The 21,940-nt window shown below is 40.4% G+C and overlaps 1 protein-coding gene across 13 annotated transcripts in view; it reads right to left on the reverse strand.

The window, feature by feature from the left end:
• POU2AF2 (POU class 2 homeobox associating factor 2) overlaps positions 1-21,940 on the reverse strand; it is a 497,177-nt gene that overhangs the window by 312,894 nt on the left and 162,343 nt on the right. For all 13 annotated transcript variants that reach the window (XR_010407108.1, XR_010407110.1, XR_010407109.1 and 10 more), the window contains one exon: positions 11,274-11,394. Coding sequence is in view for 8 of the 13 variants with exons in the window: in XM_064577479.1 (XP_064433549.1) it covers positions 11,274-11,321 (48 nt within the window). In the remaining 5 variants the exon portion in view is untranslated. The remainder of the gene's footprint in view (positions 1-11,273; positions 11,395-21,940) is intronic.

Consider the following 21,940-nt stretch of genomic DNA (forward strand, 5'->3'; position numbering starts at 1 on the left):
AACATTGAAATGAAAAGGTTTGATAATCTACAAGATATAAGTGATACTCAAGAAATAAGTAATGTCTCCTGTATCTTCCAGAAGGCAAGGGGAATGTCTGCAAATAGAGGTCAAGTACTTAGGGTCAGTGATATCCAACACGGAGGTCAGAAGACATAAGCTCCCCTTCTAATCACCGAGGTGACTCTGTGCCAGTGTCCTAGTCTCTCGGAGATTAGGTTTCTCACCTGTAAGGTATCATGGAGGATGGTGTGGTTATTCACAAATATTTTGTGCCCCTCTCTGCAAAGTATTTATAATTCCCCACCCTAATAATATCAAATTTGTCCCTATGACTCGCTTTGACCAATAGAGGTTAGTGGACACAATGTCTATGCCCTCAGATCTTTCCCTGCCTCTGCTGTCATGAAAGCATGTGATAAGATGGAGTTTCTGGGGCGCCTGGGTGGCTCAGTCATTAAGCGTCTTCCTACAGCTCAGGTCATGGTCCTGGGGTCCTGGGATCGAGTCCCACATTGGGCTCCCTGCTCAGCGGGAGGCCTGCTTCTCCGTCTCCCAACCCCCTGCTTGTGTTCCCTCTCTCACTGTGTCTCTCTGTCAAATAAATAAAATCTTTAAAAAAAAAAAAAAAGATGGAGTTTCTGTTGGCCTGCTCTGAGTACCTATGATAAGAAGTTCACCTTGCTAGTCTAAGATGGGTATGGACCATAAGCAATAAACTGTGACAGTGAGAATTGGGGTTGTTTCCAGAGCACAACCCAGCTCATCAGGGCTGATGCAGGTGGAAATCATACATCTGCGTCATGGGTCTCTGATGAACAGCTTTGCAAATACAACGTGTGCTGCAATCACAAAGCAAGAGTTGAGAGAAAAAAGGGAACTTTAATTTCCATGACATCCCTATTCTCACCAAAGAAACTGTGTGATAAATAACTGTGTGTTAGTGGAAGGGGGGAAAAACCCCCACTGATTGGCCAAGTTTCTTTCTCTCAAAGTAGACAGAGGAAAGAAGGAAATATGAAGAATTGCTCACAATTGATTGAAAACAAAGCACCTTGGAAGCTTGCTCAAATCAGGCTGTCCTCCCACCTGCTGCCTCAAGTCTCTACCCTTTGACTTTTGTCTTTTCTGCATGTCTCAAATGTCTACAAAGGCTACCACCTGAAAATCACACTTCTCATATATTTGAAAGGAAACCCATTAAATACGCACATGAAGTCCTAATATTCTGGGGAAAAAAAGAAAAAGAAGGAAAGAAAGAAGGAAGGAAGGGAGAGAGAGAGGGAGGGAAGAAGGGAAGGAGGGAGGGAGGGAGGAGAGACAGACCAAAGGAAAAAAGGAAGAAACAGAAATCTGAATGGATAAAGAAGATGTAGTGTATATATATAATGGAATATTATGCAGCCATAAAACCCCCTGAAATCTTGCCATTTGCAACGTGGATGGAACTAGAGGGTCTTATGCTGAGCGAAATAAGTCAATCAGAGAAAGACATGTATCATATGATCTCACTGATATGAGGAATTCTTAATTTTAGGAAACAAACTGAGGGTTGCTGGAGTGGTGGGGGTGGGAGGGATGGGGTGGCTGGATGATAGACATGGGGGAGGGTATATGCTATGGTAAGGGCTGTGAATTGTGTAAGACTGATGAATCACAGACCTGTACCTCTGAAACAAATAATACATTATATGTTAAAGAAAAAAAAAAAAGAAGATAGTAGGAAGGGAAAAATGAAGGGGGGGGAATTGGAGGGGGAGATGAACCATGAGAGACTATGGACTCTGAGAAACAAACTGAGGGTTCTAGAGGGGAGGGGTGTGGGGGGATGGGTTTGCCTGGTGATGGGTATTAAAGAGGGCACGTATTGAATGGAGCACTGGGTGTTATACGCAAACAATGAATCATGGAACACTACATCAAAAACTAAGGATGTAATGTACGGTGATTAACATAATAAAATAAAATTTTTTTAAAAAGGCTATAAAGCAACTCAGGAAAGCGTTGTGATAAAAAATCAATTATTTAGAAGGCACTCATTTGTTCCCTTGCCAAGCTAATAAATGCATTATTTATTGTATAAAGAGGGTAACATGGGCCTTTTTATCCATGTGATCTATTCACCATGTGGTCCATTCACCAGTGATCCTAGAGGAAACTTCCATTTGTTGTCTTCAATGTAGAAAGTGTTCGCATGGGACATTAAAGGAAAAAAAAAAAAAAAAGATAAACCCAAAACACAGTTGACCTAGTATTTTGCTTTCATATTTACATTTGAATAGGTGAATGCCCCAAATCCTGGTAATTCATTTCAACCAGACTAATGAAATCACACAGAAGACTTCACCCAGAAGTACCTAATTTCCTCACTGTCTACCTTGTTTAGTTCCTCCCTGCTTCACTCCAGGGGAAGGATATTAACTCACAGATCTTTTTTCCCTGAAAGTCCCCAAGAGGATGGAACTGCCTTTTCTCTTTTGAAAAATGCCTCCCATTTGACTTGCACCTTGCTGGGAACAAGATATCATTTGTTTTAAAAGAGAGGCAGCCTCAAATCTCCTTTCCTTCCAATTCTTGCTGAGTTATAGGTTGAAATTAAAAGAAAATAAATGATAATAATGTTAACTAAGAAAGCTGCTATTATAGGAAAACTGAGCAGGAGAGGCCTGGGGTAAAAAAGCTCGAAGAATCATAGCTCAGAGATGGGCTGTTTTAGAACATCAGTCAGTCCTGGCCAGTGCACTTGGAAACGTGCTGCTTCTGGAATGAATAGGCAAGGACTCTCAGGGAGGTGTGGGACTCGACTGAGTTCCTGGGCCACTCTCATTTGTATTAAATTACTTCCTTTGAGGGGTTGCTCTTCTTGACCCAGACATGAAAGATGTCTCCTCCTTATTTAAGTCAGAATGCAAAATTGAGAGTTGACCTACATCTTGCAAGTGAGAAAAGAACACTTGGACACAAGTAGACAACTCACAGTGGCGTTTCTTCTCCTTTTGGAGACACTGAACAAAAAGCAAGGCTGATGCTTCTCTCAAGCGGCCTCCAGAAAGTACACCTGAAGAATTTGCACAAGGAGGCCAAAAATGTGCCATCTCAAGAGAATGAGAAGACAAGCCACAGACTGGGAGAAAATATTTGCAAAATTCATATCTGATAAAGAAGTGTTATCCAAAATAGACAAAGAACTCAAGCAAAAACAAAAATCAAACACATGAACAACCCAATTAAAAACTGAGCAATAGATCTGGACACCTCACCAAAGAAGATATACAAATAACAAATAAGCATATGAAAACATATTCCACATCATACGTTCTTAGGGAATTGCAAATTAAAACAACAATGAGATACCACTATATACCTATTAGAATGGCCAAATCCAAAACACTGACACCACCAAATTCTGCTGAAGATTGGAGCAACAGGACTCTCATTCATTGTTAGTAGGAATGGTTCAGCCACTTTGGAAGACAGATGGACAATTTCTTAAAAAATTAAACACACTCTTACTATGTGGTCCAGCAATCATGCCGCTTGCTATTTTTTTTACCCAAAGGAGTTGTGCAAAAACCTGCACACCAATGTTTATAGCAGCTTTTTAATAATTACCCAAACCAATATGTCCTTCAGTAGGAGAAAGGATTAAGTGTGGTGCCTCCATACAATGGAATACAACTGAAAGCTAAAAAGAAATGAGCTATCAAGCCATGAAAATACATGAAAGAGCCTTAAATGCATATGACTAAGTGAAAGAGGCCAATTTGACAAGGCTAATACTGTATGGTTCCAATGATATTTTCCAACATTCTGGAAAAGACAAAATTATGGAGACAGTAAGTAGGTTAGTGGTTGCCAGGGATTAGGGAGGAGGGAGAAATAGGCAGAACACAGAGAAATTTTGAGGCAGTGAAACCATTCTGTATGATACTGTAATAGTAGATACGTGTCATTATACATTTGACAAAACCTATGAATACACAACATCAAGAGTGAACCATAATGTAAATTGGGGACTATGGGTGATGATGATGTGTCAGTGTAGGCTCATGGGTTGTAACAAATGTTCCACTCTAGTGGAGGATGCTGATAATGGGGAGGCTATGCATGTGTGGGGGCAGAGGGTATATGGAAACTTTCTGTACTTTCTGCTCAATTTTGCAATGAATATAGAACTGCTCTCAAAAATAAAATCTATTAAACAACAAGTGCCATCTTGGATTATGAGCTACCTTTGAGCTCTCTTTGTTCCAAGAACCAGGTTTTCCCAACTTTCAAATATTCTTTCCCCTAACTCCATAAAACTTTGGAACATACTAGAAGCTCAACCCCCACAAATTCTTCATTTACTTTTTAAAGAAATATTTAAGTGTCTATTAGGACTAATCATTGTGTGATGCTCCAGTAATACGGTGTTTCACTGATACATTTCTTTTTTTATTTTGTAAAATCTAAAACCTGTATTTCTCTTAAAATAGATGGCCATCTTATACTTGTCAGTGTTTTTTCTTTATTATACTAATATTAACTATAATATATAATATTTTGTTATTCAAAATATATATTTATTATATAAAATAATAATGCATCTTACAGTCAGCATCTTAGATTTCACAAAACATGGTAAAATGGTAAACAAAAAAATGTGCAGCTTCAGCCCAGTAATGGAGACAGATTTAAATAAATAATCATGCAAACAAAGTTACAATAATAACTGTGATTGGTGCTTTGAATGGATGGTACATGGAGTTGTGAGAGATACCTGGGGAACCAGGAAAGGCTTCCCAGAGGATGTGGCAATGGTCTGAGGACTAAGAGCTGCAGAAATAGTGAGTGTGAGCTAGATGAAGGAGAAGACGATGAGGAAGTAGAGGTAACTACGGGTACAAAGGCTCTAGCGCAGAAGAGAGTTTGGGGCATGGAAAGGTCAGTGTGAAAGGAGGGCAATGACGAAGGATAGTGTGATGTGCAGTGAGCCTGGGAAGGCTCCTTTGAAGCACCGAAGTGAAAATGTCAAATCAACAGTGGATTCTACAGGTCAGGAACTCAAGGGGGATTTCCGGGATAGAGATGAAAATTGTTGAGTCATCTGAATCAAGGTTGTCATAAAAGCCCTGGGCGGGGATGATATAACCAAGGGATGTGATTCTTGGGTTGCACTTTAGAATCTTCTGGGAGGCTTTTAAAAATCCCAATGGCCAGGCTGTCCACAAAGCTAATGAAATAAAGATTTCTGGTAGATCCCGGAATCACTATTTTTTAAGGCTACCCATGTGATTCCCCAGGGGCAGTCACATTTGAGCATCATCAGCCTGGACAGAAAACACAGAGCAGAAAATGAGGAGGTGCTAGAATGAAGAGTTGGGAATTCTGATACTTAATGACCTGGTAGAGGAGGAAGAAGCTGCAAAGGAGCCAAACAAGGAATGGCCAGGAGATCCATGGGAAATCAGGAGAATGTTGAGTCACAAAAGTCATGAGGAAAAGGAAAAGTCACAAAAGTCATGAAGAAAAGTTTTCAGCAGTGTTGAATGAATCTGCATGAAATAGGTAAGGACTGAAAGCATCCTTTGGGGCCAATCATGGAGAGATCAACATTGACCTTTGTGGGAGCTGTCTGTTGGTGTGATGGAGTCAGAAGCCAGATGATGCTGAGGACAGAGGTGGAGGTAAGAACACCTAGTGTGGAGGACTGCTTTTAGAAATCTAGCTGCAAAGTGGAAGGACATTGAGGAGATCATGGGGTAGAGAAACTTTTGTTTTGTTTTTGTAAATGAGAACTATCTGAGCATGTTTGAAAAATAAAAGAGAACAATAGCTCTAATACAGAAGTGTCAAGAACATGCATTTCCTGAGGAGCTGGGGAAATGAAAACCCAGACATAGGTGAAGGGGCCGGATTTTGATACGAAGAAGGGATGGCTGTTCTATAACGGGAGGGAACAAAGGTGGTGTAAGAGACACAGAAGTCAATTTTCACGTGCAGGAATAGGGAGACAAAGAGTTCTTGTGCAAATTTCATCTTGCCTTTGAAAGCAGCTCAAAAATTCCTTATTAACCCACATCCTTAATTTGGCTTCAGAAGTTACATTTCTCATAAGGACAGTCTTCTCCTTGGGCTGCTTTCCATGTATGCTAATTATGTTATCGGCTGGCATTTCCTACAACAGTCCCTGCTCATATAACCACCACTGATTCATTAAGTCATGTAAGCAGCGGTTATTCCTTAGCTGACTAATTAGAGATTGTATCCCTGAAGTTAAAACACATACACTTACCCAGCAAAGGGTTGTGTGGTGCCCACCCGGTGCCAAATATTGCACTGACTATTGAGAACAGAAAATAGAAAAACAAACAAGATGGAGAATTTGAAATTCCCTCTCACCATGCCCTTATCCCAAGAGACTCATCATCTAGCTGGAAAGCTAATAACTAGTAAGTAACTTATAATGATTAGAGTCAAATCACTGCACAGGTATTCTAAACCCTTTAGCATTGTTGTTTCAAAGGCACTATCCCAAGATGAACGTGGCTTCATATGTGGTAGCTCTTTCAGCAGACACAACAGCTTTTGAAAACAAGATACTTCTTTTTTTTTTTTTTTTTAAGAGAGAGAGAGAGGGAGAGGGGGTGGGGGAGGGGCAGAAGGAGAAGAAGAGAGAGAATCTTAAGCAGGTTCCATGCCTAGTGCTGAGCCCAACACAGGGCTGGATCTCACAACCCTGAGATCATGACCTGGGCCGAAATCAAGAGTTGGATACTTAACCGAGTGAGCCACCCAGGTGCCCCAAGAACAAGGTACTTCTAAGGGAAGTGTTACCCAAGCACCAAAAGCCTTTATTACCAATGTCTGTTGAAAAGGAGGGCAGTAGTTTTATGCTGCTCTAGAAAATCAGACAAAAATTACTTACTCATGGAATTAGAAAATCTCCTGGTTGGGAGGATACTTAAAGGTGATCTTCTCCAGTCTCCCATCTAAAGGTTGAGTTTCCTCTGGCTTGAGGAAAAGATGGCTGGAGGCTGATAGTAGAGGACTGGAGGTTGGGGGACTAGGGACAGGAGCTGGGGGGAGGGGAGGGATCTCAAGGAGGAATGCTAGACAGGGAGAGCACACTCCTAGCCCACAGACCACCCCTCTCCCCCACCAACACACATATATACAGGACTTTCTTTCATTCTTTTTTCTTCTTCAGCCCAGTTGGGATTGGAGTCAATAGAAAAATGATTATTCACTTCCACAAGACAAAAAAAAGTATTTTCCTATATTGTACATGTTTTGTATTTCCTGTATTGTAATACCTTGCACATTATAAGCACATAGTATTAATAACTGAATGAAATAACAACCCAAATGACCTTCTCTGCCAACTGGTAAGTGAACTACTAGAGTGTAAATACAATATAAACGAACTACTTCATGCCCTCTTCCCAAAGTGGCCAGGACTGTTTACAAAATGAGCTTGGTCCTCTGTGCCACGAATTGTGGTAGAAGAATCAAAGATAATAATGCCTGCCCTTGGAAGCGCATGGTCTATTAAAGCTACAAAACACTATAAATATTAAAACAGTGATAAGTGCTACCCTAGATGTTGGTTGATCACGCTCCCCCGATGGGTAGGTGAGTGTGGCCTGGCTGATATGGGTGACCACAGGGCCCAGACTGGCCACAGGAGCACAGAGCAAGTGTCAAGACCAGGAGGAAGTGCAAAAATTAGTTGAATGGGAAGCCATGGGTTGGTAAGCCGGGGAAGTGAGTCTATACCAGTAATGATAAGAAGGAGGGCCTGAGGTAGATGCCAGGAACTAGAGCACAGCCCAAAAACTCAAACCCTTAGGGAAATGAGACCTGGGAACTACAGTTCAATAGGGGTGCAGGGAAATATGTGGATGAATATGGAACTAGGAGCTTTTGCCTAGTCTCGCTTTCCTGACTCTTCCCAATGTTTGGCACAGGCAGAATTGGCTCCATGTGAAAAAGTGGGGTAGACAGATGAGAAAAGAGTATTCAGAAGTAGAAGAAACTAAGGATTCAGAGAAAAGTTCCTGGTGGTCCTAGATGAAGCAGATGTCTTAGAACTGCGGAAGGCCTAGGGTCATGCTCTTTCGGGAGGTGACTTTAGGTGTGGCTATCGCTGCAAAAGCCTGAGATACCATGCAGTGAGTGCTCCTATGGAGAGATGTTTCAATAGCCTTTAACTCTGTAAGACTCAGTTATGGACTAAGCTGCATGTATTCATCACACTACTGTCTGTTAATACTCCTAGTTATTGATATGCATAATAAAGTTACACCAGCCTACAACTTTGAGACTGATAGAGAGAAGGGGAATTCATTTGACAGATCAGATAATTCTTAATGGGATAAAAGGAAGATGCTCTGGTTCCCCCTTCTTTTTAATGTGCCCATTAATAACTTGATCTTTTTTGGGGATGAGCTAGATGCACATATATTTCAACAAGAAACAAAAAGTCAAGAGTTCTCTTACATGCCAATGACAGGACTTTATCATTCTGAACTACCAGTGGTTTTAATAGACATCTGACCCCAATTTTTAATTATCACCATTAAGACAGCCTTTGGATCCACTGTGCTAAAACTAAGTTATTTTCGGAAGATGCCTAACAGAGCCAATAACCCCAGGGCAATTAGCTGCAATCGATGTATCTCAATGGACATTTCATACCTATTTTGTCTTGAAGAGTATCCCAAGAAGCTAAATTTATTAAATCTAGATCATGTATGGGTGTTTTTGTCTAGGCTCAAATAACCATAGCCATGCTTTACGGCAAAAAACTGGAGAGTCTCAACTTTTCATTTTTCTATGAATTGCAGTAGACTCAAAATCACTTTCCAAATGAAATGTTGGCCCCGGTTGCAGGGACTTTCTAGCTCTCTTCAATCAAAACTGGAAATGGCCTTCCGTTCAGGCAGATTTTTTTTTTTTTAAATGATGTTTCAATTTTCAGAGGAGAGGGCTGATCCTCTCATGCCTAGCAGTTGAGAGCAGGCCCATCCCAGCGACCTGTCAGGAAAGCCCATCTTAAACTCACTGTCAGAAAACCTTTGAAAAGCTCAAGTAAAAGAAATAATTCCTAAAGAGAATTAATCTGGCAACCCCCTTCCTCTAGGTTCTGTGGAATTTAATCTTAGCTTAAACCAAACAAGCCACCAGAGTATGCTTTGGTGTGGTGCCAGCAGAACCAGTATAAAAAGTAGTCCTGAAAAAGAACATGCTATGTTTAATACGAAGGTGATATTGATGAGTATTTGATATTCATTACAGTGCACAGCATCTTTTGTAGGGAAATCCACCAAAGATTTCTCTCCTTAGCAATAGTGTTGTGTGTGTGTGTGTGTGTGTACGTGTGCACTCACACATGCACATGCTGTTCAAAAAATTTTAATTGGAGAGCATAATTTCTGAAAAGTGCATAAAAATAGCGCAGTTTGGCAGATGAACAATCTTGTGAAGCCCCATCCAGGCCAAGTGACCCTCCCTTCCTTCCTTCTTAATACTCTCCCTGCCCCTGGAAGGTAACTATCATCTTAATTCTCACTATAATCACTTTCTTGCTTTCCTTTATAGTCTTAAACCTATGTATACTTCCTCAGCAATACAGTTTCTAAACACACACACTCTCTAATATATTGTATATATATCAATATTATGTAAGATTCATTCATGTTCCTGTAGTTTCTTCACTTTCACAGTTCTATATTATTCCCACATCTCGAAGCACCACAATGTATTTATCCATTCTACATTTGGTAGGTATGTACGTAATCTCCTTTTAGGAGTTATTGGGAACAACAGTCTTATAATGTATATAGAATAGTTTCTTTGGGATATACACTTTACTGTTTTGGGTTAAAAATAAATAAATATTCTATATATACATTATATATGTACATTTACTTATTTATATAAAGTTTTCAGGATATATATATATATATATTTCTAGAGGACTAATAATCAGAATATTTGGAATAGACTTCTACAGTGTTTCTCTTAATCAATGGATCGGTTTTACCGCATTGATTCTATTACTCTTGTAAATAGTCATGCTTCCCTCTTTGTACTGCTCACTAGAGAACTAAAAGCCACACTTACTGTCAAATGTGTTCTACTGTGGGAGGTTTCGAAGCGGGGAGGTATGTCTGGGGACTGCTGTAGGAAGAAGGGGGCATCCGTCCCATCCTCGCTCATCCAAGCAGAGCAGTTTTTACTATTAGGAAATCTTACCAGCATGCAAACAAGTATAGAGGATAATACATAATTGTTTCTATCCATTGTATATACTGGTTTTCCAAACACATTTTTATTTTGAGAAAAACTTCCATAGCTTTAAAAAAGAATGGAAACCTCTAATCTAACTCACAAAAAGAAAAAGTACAGGGCTGGGATCAGAGGACCTGATTTGGTCGACCTGGGCTTGGTATAAGTCACATTCTCTCTCTGACCCTCTAGAGAGGCTCAAATGACTAAATGATGTGGTCATTCGAAGAAATTCAATGAAGAGTCGTTAGTAAAATACTGAAGAGACTTGATGGTAGCATAAACGCAGTTATCAGAGAGGACAATGGACTAGACTCTAGGGTCTGCACCAATGTCATTATTATTGCAGATAAATTAATCTATGCACCTTGTTTAGGAATCTTGACATTAATATTTGAGATTTTTGCTCAAATATTTTGAAAGCTTTTGTCTATGATATAGATGGATTTTTTTTCTGTTTAAATCCATATTGTTCAGGAAAACTTTAATTTTATACTTAAGTATGCAGATTTGAAGCTGAATAGACTGAATTCCAGTTCAATCCCTCTAAGGCTTAGGTGCCCTATTTATGAAAGAGGCTAATGGTAATGCCTACCACATCTGGTGGTTGTAAGGATTAAAGACAAAATGCTCAGCACCCAATCAGTACTAGCTGATATCAGATTATTCTGAGTCATAGTCTACTCTTCTCCCTTGAGCCTGTCATCATCTTGGACAACACTCATATCTCCGCTGACAGCCAACACTCTAACTTCCTATACTTGTAACCTCTTCCCTTGGCATCCACCTCCTCTCCACATCAGGCACACAACTACTCCCCAGACCTTGTTATCAACAGGAACTGTGTCACCTCTGGAATATCCTAATTGAGAATAAAAAATTTCCCTCCTGCTTTTTTTTCTTGTTTAAACAGCTGTATTAGTTAGGGAACACCGGCTCCTGTAGCAGATACCACACACAATTTCAGCCTCTTACCACGATATAAATTTATTTCTTACCTCATTAAAGTCCCAAGCAGGTGCCCCTGATTTGTAGGCAGTTCTCATCCAAGCAGCAATTCAAGGATGCAGGTTCCTTCCATCTGGTGCCTCCAGCATCTTCAACTCATGGCTTCCGAGGCTGATGAAGAAAGGGAAGGGCATGGTGGGTCACACACGGAAGGTTCTGTGGACCAGGACTAAAATGGGTGCACGATAGTCCACTGGACAGAACTCAGACACACGTTCATAAGAAAGAAAAAGGAAAATAATCTATCTGTGGGAAGGAAGGAAAAAGAAACAGGTTAGTCAATCTCCGCCATTCTCTTATCTCACCTAATCTTCAATTTTCAGCCTCATGGAGATCTATAATCCTTGAATCCTTCTACTTCCTCCTGACAGCTCTCTCCCTAGTCCTCCTTGCCTAGTCCAGCCTACTCCCCATGGCCTAAGACTTGAACGCTTTCGATGCCATTAACTCCTTTACCCTCTTGTCATTTCCTAGTACATATTTGCAAAAGTACCAGCCACAGATAAATCTAAGCACTCTCATTCTCCACTCCTGTATCTAGCTTGCTGGCTTCTCCTAGGAGTGTGCGCGCACACACACACACACACACGCATGCACACAAAACCAAGTGGGCTGGGGCCACTAACATTCATATTTTCCAACATCAACCAGGCCCCCAGTATTGCTATATTATTTCATATAATTCTCATGATCTACATACTTCTGATCATTTCTCTTCCTCTTTTCCCACAGTAACTATAATCTGTCTGTAATCTCTCTAAACTGATTGCTATATATTCCCAGTTAAGTTTCAGTATATAACTTCACTTCCAACATTATGGGGAAAATAGAAGGTAGCATCCTAGGCCTACGGAGATCACTCACTACATTGCTTTTAAAAGATGCAAGTGGTCTCTGAAGCAATGTATTCCTAAAGCTTTGGTGAAGGGAGTGTCTTTTGGGACCCCTCAGGGGACATGTAGTTAAGGTGTGGTTTTGTGAAACTTACTGGACAAATCCATCCTAACACTGTCATCTCGCTAAGCCTTTGAATTCCTTCTTCTTCATTATAACAATGAAGTTCTGGCAACTTATTTTCATTTAGCAATGCCCACTATTATATCTAGGTTTTATGCAACTAAGCAAATAGGTAGAATATACTGAACCAGGGCGCCTGGGTGGCTCAGTTGGTTAAGCGACTGCCTTCGGCTCAGGTCATGATCCTGGAGTCCCAGGATCGAGTCCCACATCAGGCTCCCTGCTCAGCAGGGAGTCTGCTTCTCCCTCTGACCCTCCTCCTTCTCATGCTCTCTGTCTCTCATTCTCTCTCTCGCAAATAAATAAAATCATAAAAAAAGAAAAAAGATTTTAAATTAAAAAAATAAAAAAGAATATACTGAACCAGCAGACCAAATTCAGAATCTCTGGTTGGTTCACACATATTAACAAATTCAGTTGCATTCAGAATTATGTTCCTCATTCCTTGATCTCGTATGTTCAGAATTCCTTTCTGCTAATCTTTACTAGAATTTTGCTGAAATAATTAGCAAATTCTTATAATACTATTTGGTGTGAAAATAATCTCCTCCTGGGTTTAATTGTATAATTGGTCCCCTGATACACTCTGGGATATGACTCTAGATAAAGATGCTGGCAGGGGTTGGGGATATGGGTGCAAATGAGAAAGAGGACAGCTGTCTCCTTAGTCATTGCAAAGCTTTTAGTAGGGAAAAACAGCTTCATCAGATGAGGGAAACAGCTGCTTTGCAGAGCAGGGACGGTTCGGGGAAAGTGAGGGCTTAGAAGACTTTATCTAAACCATCTATGATGGTTAATTTTATGTGTCAACTTGACTGGGCCATAGGATGCCCAGATATCTAATCAGACATTAGTCCGCAGTGTGTCTGTGAGAGTGTTTCTGGACATTAGCATTTGAGTCAGTAGACTGAGTAAAGCAGATTGCCCTCCCTAATGTGGGTAAGCATCATCAAACCCACTGAAGGCCGCATTTGAACAAAAAGGCTTTTTTGGTAAGAGAATTAAGGGAGAATTCACTCTCTCTACCTGTCTTTGAAATAGGAAATTGATCTTCTCCTTTCTCATCCAGACTATAACTTATACCATTGGTTCTCCTGGGCCTCCAACTTGCTGACTGCAGAGCTTAGGACTTCTCACCCTCCAGATCATGTGAACCAATTCCTTACAATAAATCAATCTCTTTCTTTCTCTGTCTCTGTCTGTCTTTGCTGAGAGAGAGAGAGTTTTATATATATATAACTCTCTCAACCCAGACTAATACATCACCCAGCTCTTCACATAGATATCTGTTTTTGCTGGGGGCTCACCTCTTCTCTGAGGCATATCCTCACTTTCACATAGGACACTCAGTAAAGTAGTGATATTAACAACTTTGTAATTCAGCAATTTGCAGAAGCAAACTTAGTGTTTGGTTTTAATCTTTCAACCTTACATAATCAGACTTAGATTACTCCTGATTTTCAGCCTGTACCTGAATTAGAAATTTGAACTTGACACTCTCCCTGTTAAGTTGTCCAGCTCAAACAGAAGCAATCTTCCTGTCTACAGAATACGATTTTTTCAAACTTTCTATAAAACTATATGGTAGCTGCCACTTGGTAGTAGTAGTAGCCACAGCTAATAATTAATTCATAATTAACTCTATGCCATGATCTACTCAAGTCCCACCACCTCATATACCTGGTACACTGTGTTTGGCCAGGTAACTAACTGATCCCACATCACTGTATTTCCCTGTTGTTGTGAGCAACCTCTCTTTCAGTGTCAATTTCTGTATAAGTCATATTTCTATGGCTACAAATAAAAGAGTATACTCACTTGCCTAACTTTAAAAATCAGAAATCCCAAGGTAGTGTGGTTTCATGGTTGATTACTTCAGGGGCTTGAATACAACCCTAAGGACGAAGTTCTTTCTAGCTTTCCACTCTGCCATCCTTAGCATATCAGCTTTGCCCTTGGGGCAATTCTCTTGCTGGTCACAAAATGGCTGCTGCAGTTCCAGAGAGTAAATGCAGATATTATAAAGTCCAAGAGAAGAACAAGAAAATCCTTTCCCAGGAATACCCCTACCCCATATCTTATTGGCCAGAATTGAGTCACAATCTGTGCATAAACCAATCACTGACAGGAAGAGTGGAATACCATAACTACTCAGGAGTCATCTTTGAGTGAGAGATAGGACCACCTTCTCTGGGTGTATGGCTATACAGAGGAGAGGTATCAGAACAAAATCAGGGCTCTGACATCCAAGAAGAATCAGGGAATTCAGGCTGAGTAGGTAACCAATAGTGTCTGTGTCAATGATGATGATGATTATGGACAAAGGATAGGAAATGGTGAACACCTGATTTTTTATTCTTGCCATCCAGTCTCCTCCGTGATGGTAGATGAGACCCGATTCAGGCAAGTGTCAATGGTGGGGCAGAAAGATGGATCAAAAAGGGCAAGGAACTCTTCACTTCCATAGCAAATACCCCTATATCCAGAGTGAGTAGAGAAAGATAATTTCCCTGTGAGGAAGGACACTTTGGTCTCAGTGCTGCCCTGGGGGAAGATCTCAAGCTAGCCTCGAATCCCAGTGATCTGGACCCAAGAAAATAAGGTTGATCACCCCTACAGTGGAGCCTCCTACTCCTGGTTACAAGAATATATGTCTAATCTTGGAGGAGGAGCAAGATGGCGGAGGAGTAGGAGATCTAAATTTCGTCTGGTCCTAGGAATTCAGCTAGATAGGTATAAACCATTCTGAACACCTATGAACTCAACAGGAGATTGAAGAAAAGAATAACAACACCTCTCTGAACAGAAAAGCGACCACTTTCTGGAAGGTAGGATGTGCGAAGAAGTGAATCCGAGGTGATATACGGGATGATAGACGGTGGGGGAGGGAGCCTCTGTCAGCCGCTACCAGCAAGTGAAAGAGCCTCTGAGCACAAAATCAGAACTTTTAGAAGTCTGCTCCGCAGAGGGACGTTGCTCCAGTGGCTAAGTGGGGGGTGGAACCCTCGTGGGACAGTGTGGTCTCAGGACCCTCAGGGTCACATAAAGACCGGGGATGCCTGAGTGTGGCAGAGCTCTCAGGTTTCGGAGCCGAGGAGCGGGCTCTCAGCTCAGGGTTGCCACAAACTATGATCCGTGGCACAGTCGGGCCACTGCTCTTCCAGCAGGGACCCAACAAGCGGCAGATCGGGGGAGACTCCCCTACCTCCCCCCGGAGGAGCAGCGTGGGAGCGCACCACAGGAATCTGCTGGGTTTGAAGACTCCACACGGGGTTGGGAACCAGAGATAGAAACGCTTGGTCACTGACCAGGGGAGCACGGAGTGCGGCCAGAGACCGGGGAGACGGGAGTGACTGACTGCTTTTCTCTGGGGGCACACTGAGGAGTGGGGCCCCAAGTTCTCGGATCCTCCGGGGTGGATATTGGGAGGCCGCCATTTTCACTCTTGGCCTCCAAAGCTGTATGGAAAGCTTGCAGGGAACAAAAGCTCGCAAGAGCAAACCCGAGCAGATTACTTAGCCTGGACCCGGCAAGGGCGGGGCAATTCCGCCTCTGGCAAAGACATCTGGGAACCGCGGCAACAGGCCCCGCCCTCAGAAGATCAGCAAGAACAGCCAGCCAAGACCAAGTTTACCCATCACTGAGAACGGCAGAACACCAGCACTAGGAATATACTGTACATAGAATTCATGGCTTTTTTCTCCCTGATTCTTTAGTCTTTCAAAGTTAATTTTTTTTAATTTTCTTTTTTTTCTTTTTCTATTTTTTTTAAGGTTTCTTTTTCCCTTTTTCAACCAACATCTTATCAATCCCTTTTTTAAAAACTTTATTTTTCATTTTTAGAGTCATATTCTATCCCTTCATTGTAGTTAACCTTATTTTTGGTATATATATAAGTTGTTCTCTCTTTAAAATTTTGGGATACAATTTCTTCTAATAAAATATACCCTAAATCTCTAGTGTATGGCTTTGTTCTAGTCTCCTGCCTTATCACATTCTCTCCCACCCCTTTTTTTTAAATTCCTCTTCTTTCTTTTTTCAACCAACTTCTTATCAACTCCTTTTATAAAATCTTTTATAATTTTCATCTTTACAGTCATATTCCATCCCTTCATCGTATTTACCCTTATTTTTGTACATATATATGCTTTTCTTTCTTTAGAATTTTGGGAGGCACTTTCTTCTAACAGACCAAAATATGCCCAAAATCTAGTGTGTGGCACTGATCTATTCACCAGCCTGATCATATATGATCATATTCTTTTTTCTTTTTCTTTTTTCTTTCTTTCCCTTTCTTTCCCCCCGGTTTCAGGTCTCTTCTGATTTGTTTAGTGTGTATTTTTCTGGGGTCATTGTTACCCTGTTAGCATTTTGTTTTCTCATTCATCTGTTCTCCTCTGGACAAAATGACAAGATGGAAAAACTCACCTCAAAAAATAGAACAAGAGGCAGTACCGACTGCCAGGGACCTAACACTAGTAAGATGTCAGAACTAGAGTTCAGAATGACGATTATAAAGATACTCACTGGGCGAGAAAAAAGCATGGAAGACACTAGAGAAACCCTTCTGGAGAAATAAAAGAACTAAAATCTAACCAAGTTGAAATCAAAAAGGCTATTAATTAGGTGTAATAAAAAATGGAGGCTCTAACTGCTAGGATAAATGAGGCAGAAGAGAGAATTAGTGATATAAAAGACCAGATGATGAAGAATATAGAAGCTGAGGAAAAGAAAGATAAACAACTACTGGATCACAAGGACAGAATCTGAGAGATAAGTGATACCATAAGATGAAACAATATTAGAATAATTGGGATCCCAAAAGAAGAAAGGGAGAGAGGAGCAGAAGGTATATTGGAACAAATTATAGCAGAGAACTTCCCTAATTTGGGAAGGAAACAGGCATCAAAATCCAGGAGGCATAGAGAAACCCCTCAAAATCAATAAAAATAGGTCAATACCCCAACATCTAATAGCAAAACTTAAAAGTCTCAGAGACAAAGAGAAAATCCTGAAAGCAGCTCGGGATAAGAGGTCTGTAACCTACAATGGTAGAAACATTAGATTGGCAACAGACCTATCCACAGAGACCTGGCAGGCCAGAAAGGACTGGCAGGATATATTCAGAGCACTAAATGAGAAAAATATGCAGCCAAGAATACTCTATCCAGCCAGGTTGTCATTGAAAATAGAAGGAGAGAAAAAAAGCTTCCAGGACAAACAAAAACTAAAAGATTTTGCAAACATGAAACCAGCCCTACAAGAAATATTGAAAGGGGTCCTCTAGGCAAAGAGAGAGCCTAAAAGCAACATAGACCAGAAAGGAACACAGACAATATACGGTAACAGTCACCTTACAGGCAATACAATGGCACTAAATTCCTATCTTTCAATAGTTACCCTGAATGTAAATGGGCTAAATGCCCCAATCAAAAGACACAGGCTATCAGATTGGATAAAAAAACAAGACCCATCGATATGCTGTCTGCAAGAGACTCATTTTAGACCCAAAGACACCTCCAGATTGAAAGTAAGGGGGTGGAAAACCATTTACCATGCCAATGGACATAAAAAGAAAGCTGGGGTGGCAATCCTTATATCAGACAAATTAGATTTTAAACCAAAGACTGTAATAAGAGATGAGGAAGGACACTATATCATACTTAAAGGGTCTATCCAACAAGAAGATCTAACAATTGTAAATATCTATGCCCCTAACATGGGAGCAGCCAATTATATAAGCCAATTAATAAAAAAGCAAAGAAACACATCAACAACAATACAATAATAGTAGGGGACTTTAACACCCCCCTCACTGAAATGGACAGATCATCTAAGCAAAAGATCAACAATGAAATAAAGGCTTTAAATGACACACTGGACCAAATGGACTTCACAGATATATTCAGAACATTCCATCCCAAAGCAATGGAATACACATTCTTCTCTAGTGCCCATGGAACATTCTCCAGAATAGATCACATCCTAGGTCACAAATCAGGTCTCAACCGGTACCAAAAGATTGGGATCATTACCTGCGTATATTCAGACCACAATGCTTTGAAATTAGAACTCAATCACAAGAAGAAAGTTGGAAAGAACTCAAGTACATGGAGCCTAAAGAGCATCCTACTAAAGAATGAATGGGTCAACCAGGAAATTAAAGAAGAATTTTAAAAAATCATGGAAACAAATGAAAATGAAAACACAACTCTTCAAAATCTTTGGGATGCAGCAAAGGCGGTCCTAAGAGGAAAATATATAGCAATACAAGCCCTTCTCAAGAAACAAGAAAGGTCTCAAGTACACAACCTAACCCTACACCTAAAGGAGCTGGAGAAAGAACAGCAAATGAAGCCTAAACCCAGCAGGAGAAGAGAAATAATAAAGATCAATGAAATAGAAACCAAAAGAATAGTAGAACAGATCAACGAAACTAGGAGCTGGTTCTTTGAAAGAATTAACAAGATTGATAAACCCCTGGCCAGACTTATCAAAAAGAAAAGAGAAAGGACCCAAAAAATTAAATAATGAATGAAAGAGGAGAGATCACAAGCAACACCAAAGAAATACAATTATAAGAACATATTATGAGCAACTCTATGCCAGCAAATTCGATAATCTGGAAGAAATGGATACTTTACTAGAGATGTATCAACTACCAAAACTGAACCAGGAAAAAACAGAAAACCTGAACAGACCTATCACCACTAAGGAAATTGAAACAGTCATCAAAAATCTCCCAACAAACAGGAGCCCAGGGCCAGATGCCTTCCCAGGGGAATTCTACCAAACAGTTAAAGAAGAATTAATACCTATTCTTTTGAAACTGTTCCAAAAAATAGAAATGGAAGGAAAACTTCCAAATTCGTTTTATAAGGCCACCATTACCTTGATCCCCAAACCAGACAAAGACCCCATCAAAAAGAATTACAGACCAATATCCCTGATGAACATGGATGCAAAAATTCTCACCAAAATACTAGCCAATAGGATCCAACAGAATATTAAAAGGAATATTCACCATGACCAAGTGGGATTTATTCCTGGGCTGCAAGGTTGGTTCAACATCCACAAATCAGTCAATGTGATACAATACATTAATAAAAGAAAGAACAAGAACCATATGATCCTCTTAAGAGATGCAGAAAAAGCATTTGACAAAGTACAACATCCTTTCTTGATTAAAACTCTTCAAAGTGTAGGGATAGAGGATACATACCTCAATATAAAAGCCATCTATGAAAAACCCACAGCAAATATCATTCTCAATGGGGAAAAACTGAGAGCTTTCCCCCTAAGGTCAGGAACATGGCAGGGATGTCCAGTATCACCACTGCTATTCAACATGGTACTAGAAGTCCTAGCCACAGCAATCAAGCAACAAAAAGAAATAAAAGGCATCCGAATTGGCAAAGAAGAAGTCAAACTCTGACTTTGCAGATGAAATGATACTTTATGTGGAAAACCCAAAAGACTCCACCCCAAAACTACTAGAACTCATACAGAAATTCAGTTAAGTGGCAGGATATAAAATCAATGCTCAGAAATCAGTGGCATTTATATACACCAATGACAAGACAGAAGAAAGAGAAATTAAGGAGTCGATCCCATTTACAACTGCACCCAAAAGCATAAGATACCTAGGAATAAATCTAACCAAAGAGGCAAAGAATCTACTCAGAAAACTATAAAACACTCATGAAAGAAATTGAAGAAGACACAAAGAAATGGAAAAACGTTCCATGCTCAGGGATTGGAAGAACAAATATTGTGAAGATGTCAATGCTACCTAGAGCAATCTACACATTTAATGCAAACCCTATCAAGATACCATCCACTTTTTTCAAAGAAATGGAACAAATATTCCTAAAATTTGTATGGAACCAGAAAAGACTGCAAATAGCCAGAGGAATGTTGAAAAAGAAAAGCAAAGCTGGTGGCATCACAATTCCGGACTTGACTTCAAGCGCTATTACAAAGCTGTAATCATCAAGACAGTATGGTACTGACACAAAAACAGACACATAGATCAATGGAACAGAATAGAGAGCCCACAAATGGACCCTCAACTCTATGGTCAACTAATCTTTGACAAACCAGGAAAGAATGTCCAATGGAAATAAGACAGTCAATAAATGGTGTTGGGAAAATTGGACAGCCACATGCAGAAGAATGAAACTGGACCGTTTCCTTACACCACACACAAAAATAGACTCAAAATGGATGAAAGACCTAAATGTGAGACAGGAGTCCATCAGAATCCTAGAGGAGAACACAGCAAACTCTTCGACCTCAGCCACAGCAACTTCTTCCTAGAAACATTGCCAAAGGCAAGGGAAGCAAGAGCAAAAATGAACTATTGAGACTTCATCAAGATAAAAAGCTTTTGCACAGCAAAAGAAACAGTCAACAAAACCAAAAGACAACGGACAGAAGGAGAGAAGATATTTGCAAATGACAAATCAGATAAAGGGCTAATATCCAAAATCTATAAAGAACTTATCAAACTCAACACCCAAAGAACAAATGATCCAATCAAGAAATGGGCAGAAGACATGAATAGACATTTTTCCAAAGAAGATATCCAAATGGCCAACAGACACATGAAAAATTGCTCAACATCACTCGGCATCAGGGAAATCCAAATCAAAACCTCAATGAGAGACCACCTCACACCAGTCAGAATGGCTAAAATTAACAAGTCAGGAAACGACAGATGTTGGTGGGGATGCGGAGAAAGGGGAACCCTCCTACACTGTTGGTTGGAATGCAAGCTGGTGCAGCCACTCTGGAAAACAGTGTGGAGGTTCCTCAAAAAGTTGAAAATAGAGCTACTGTACGACCCAGCAATTGCACTACTGGATATTTACCCCAAGGATACAAATGTAGTGATCCGAAGGGGTACGTGCACCCCGATGTTTATAGCAGCAATGTCCATAATAGCCAAACTATGGAAAGAGCCAAGATGTCCATCAACAGATGAATGAATAAAGAAGATGTGGTATAGGGGCACCTGGGTGGCTAAGTCGGTTAAGCGTCTGCCTTCGGCTCAGGTCATGATTCCAGGGTCCTGGGATCGAGCCTGGCATCGGGCTCCCTGCTTAGTCGGAAGCCTCCTTCTCTCTCTCCCACTCCCCCTGCTTGTGTTCCTTCTCTAGCTGTGTCTCTCTCTGTCAAATAAATAAAATAAAATAAAATAAAATAAAATAAAATAAAATAAAATAAAATAAAATAAAATAAAATAAAATAAAATAAAATAAAATAAAAAAGAAGATGCTACACACATACACACAATGGAATATTATGCAGCCATCAAATGGAATGAACTCTTGCCATTTGCAATGACGCGGATGGAACTAGAAGGTATTAAGCTAAGTGAAATAAGTCAGTCAGAGAAAGACATGTATCATATGATTTCACTGATATGAGGAATTCTTAATGTCAGGAAACAAACAGGGTTGCTGGAATGGTGGGGGGTAGAAGGGATGGGGTGCCTGGGTGATGGACATTGGGGAGGGTATGTGCTATGGTGAGCGCTGTGAATTGTGCAGGACTGCTGAGTCACAGATCTCTACCTCTGAAACAAATAATACATTATACGTTAAAAAAAAAAAAGAAGAAGAAGATAGTAGGAAGA

Source organism: Mirounga angustirostris, unplaced genomic scaffold, assembly GCF_029215605.1.
Source record: "Mirounga angustirostris isolate CCGP_5_RB_7025 unplaced genomic scaffold, mMirAng1.0.hap1 SCAF_13, whole genome shotgun sequence".
Taxonomy (NCBI): domain Eukaryota; kingdom Metazoa; phylum Chordata; class Mammalia; order Carnivora; family Phocidae; genus Mirounga; species Mirounga angustirostris.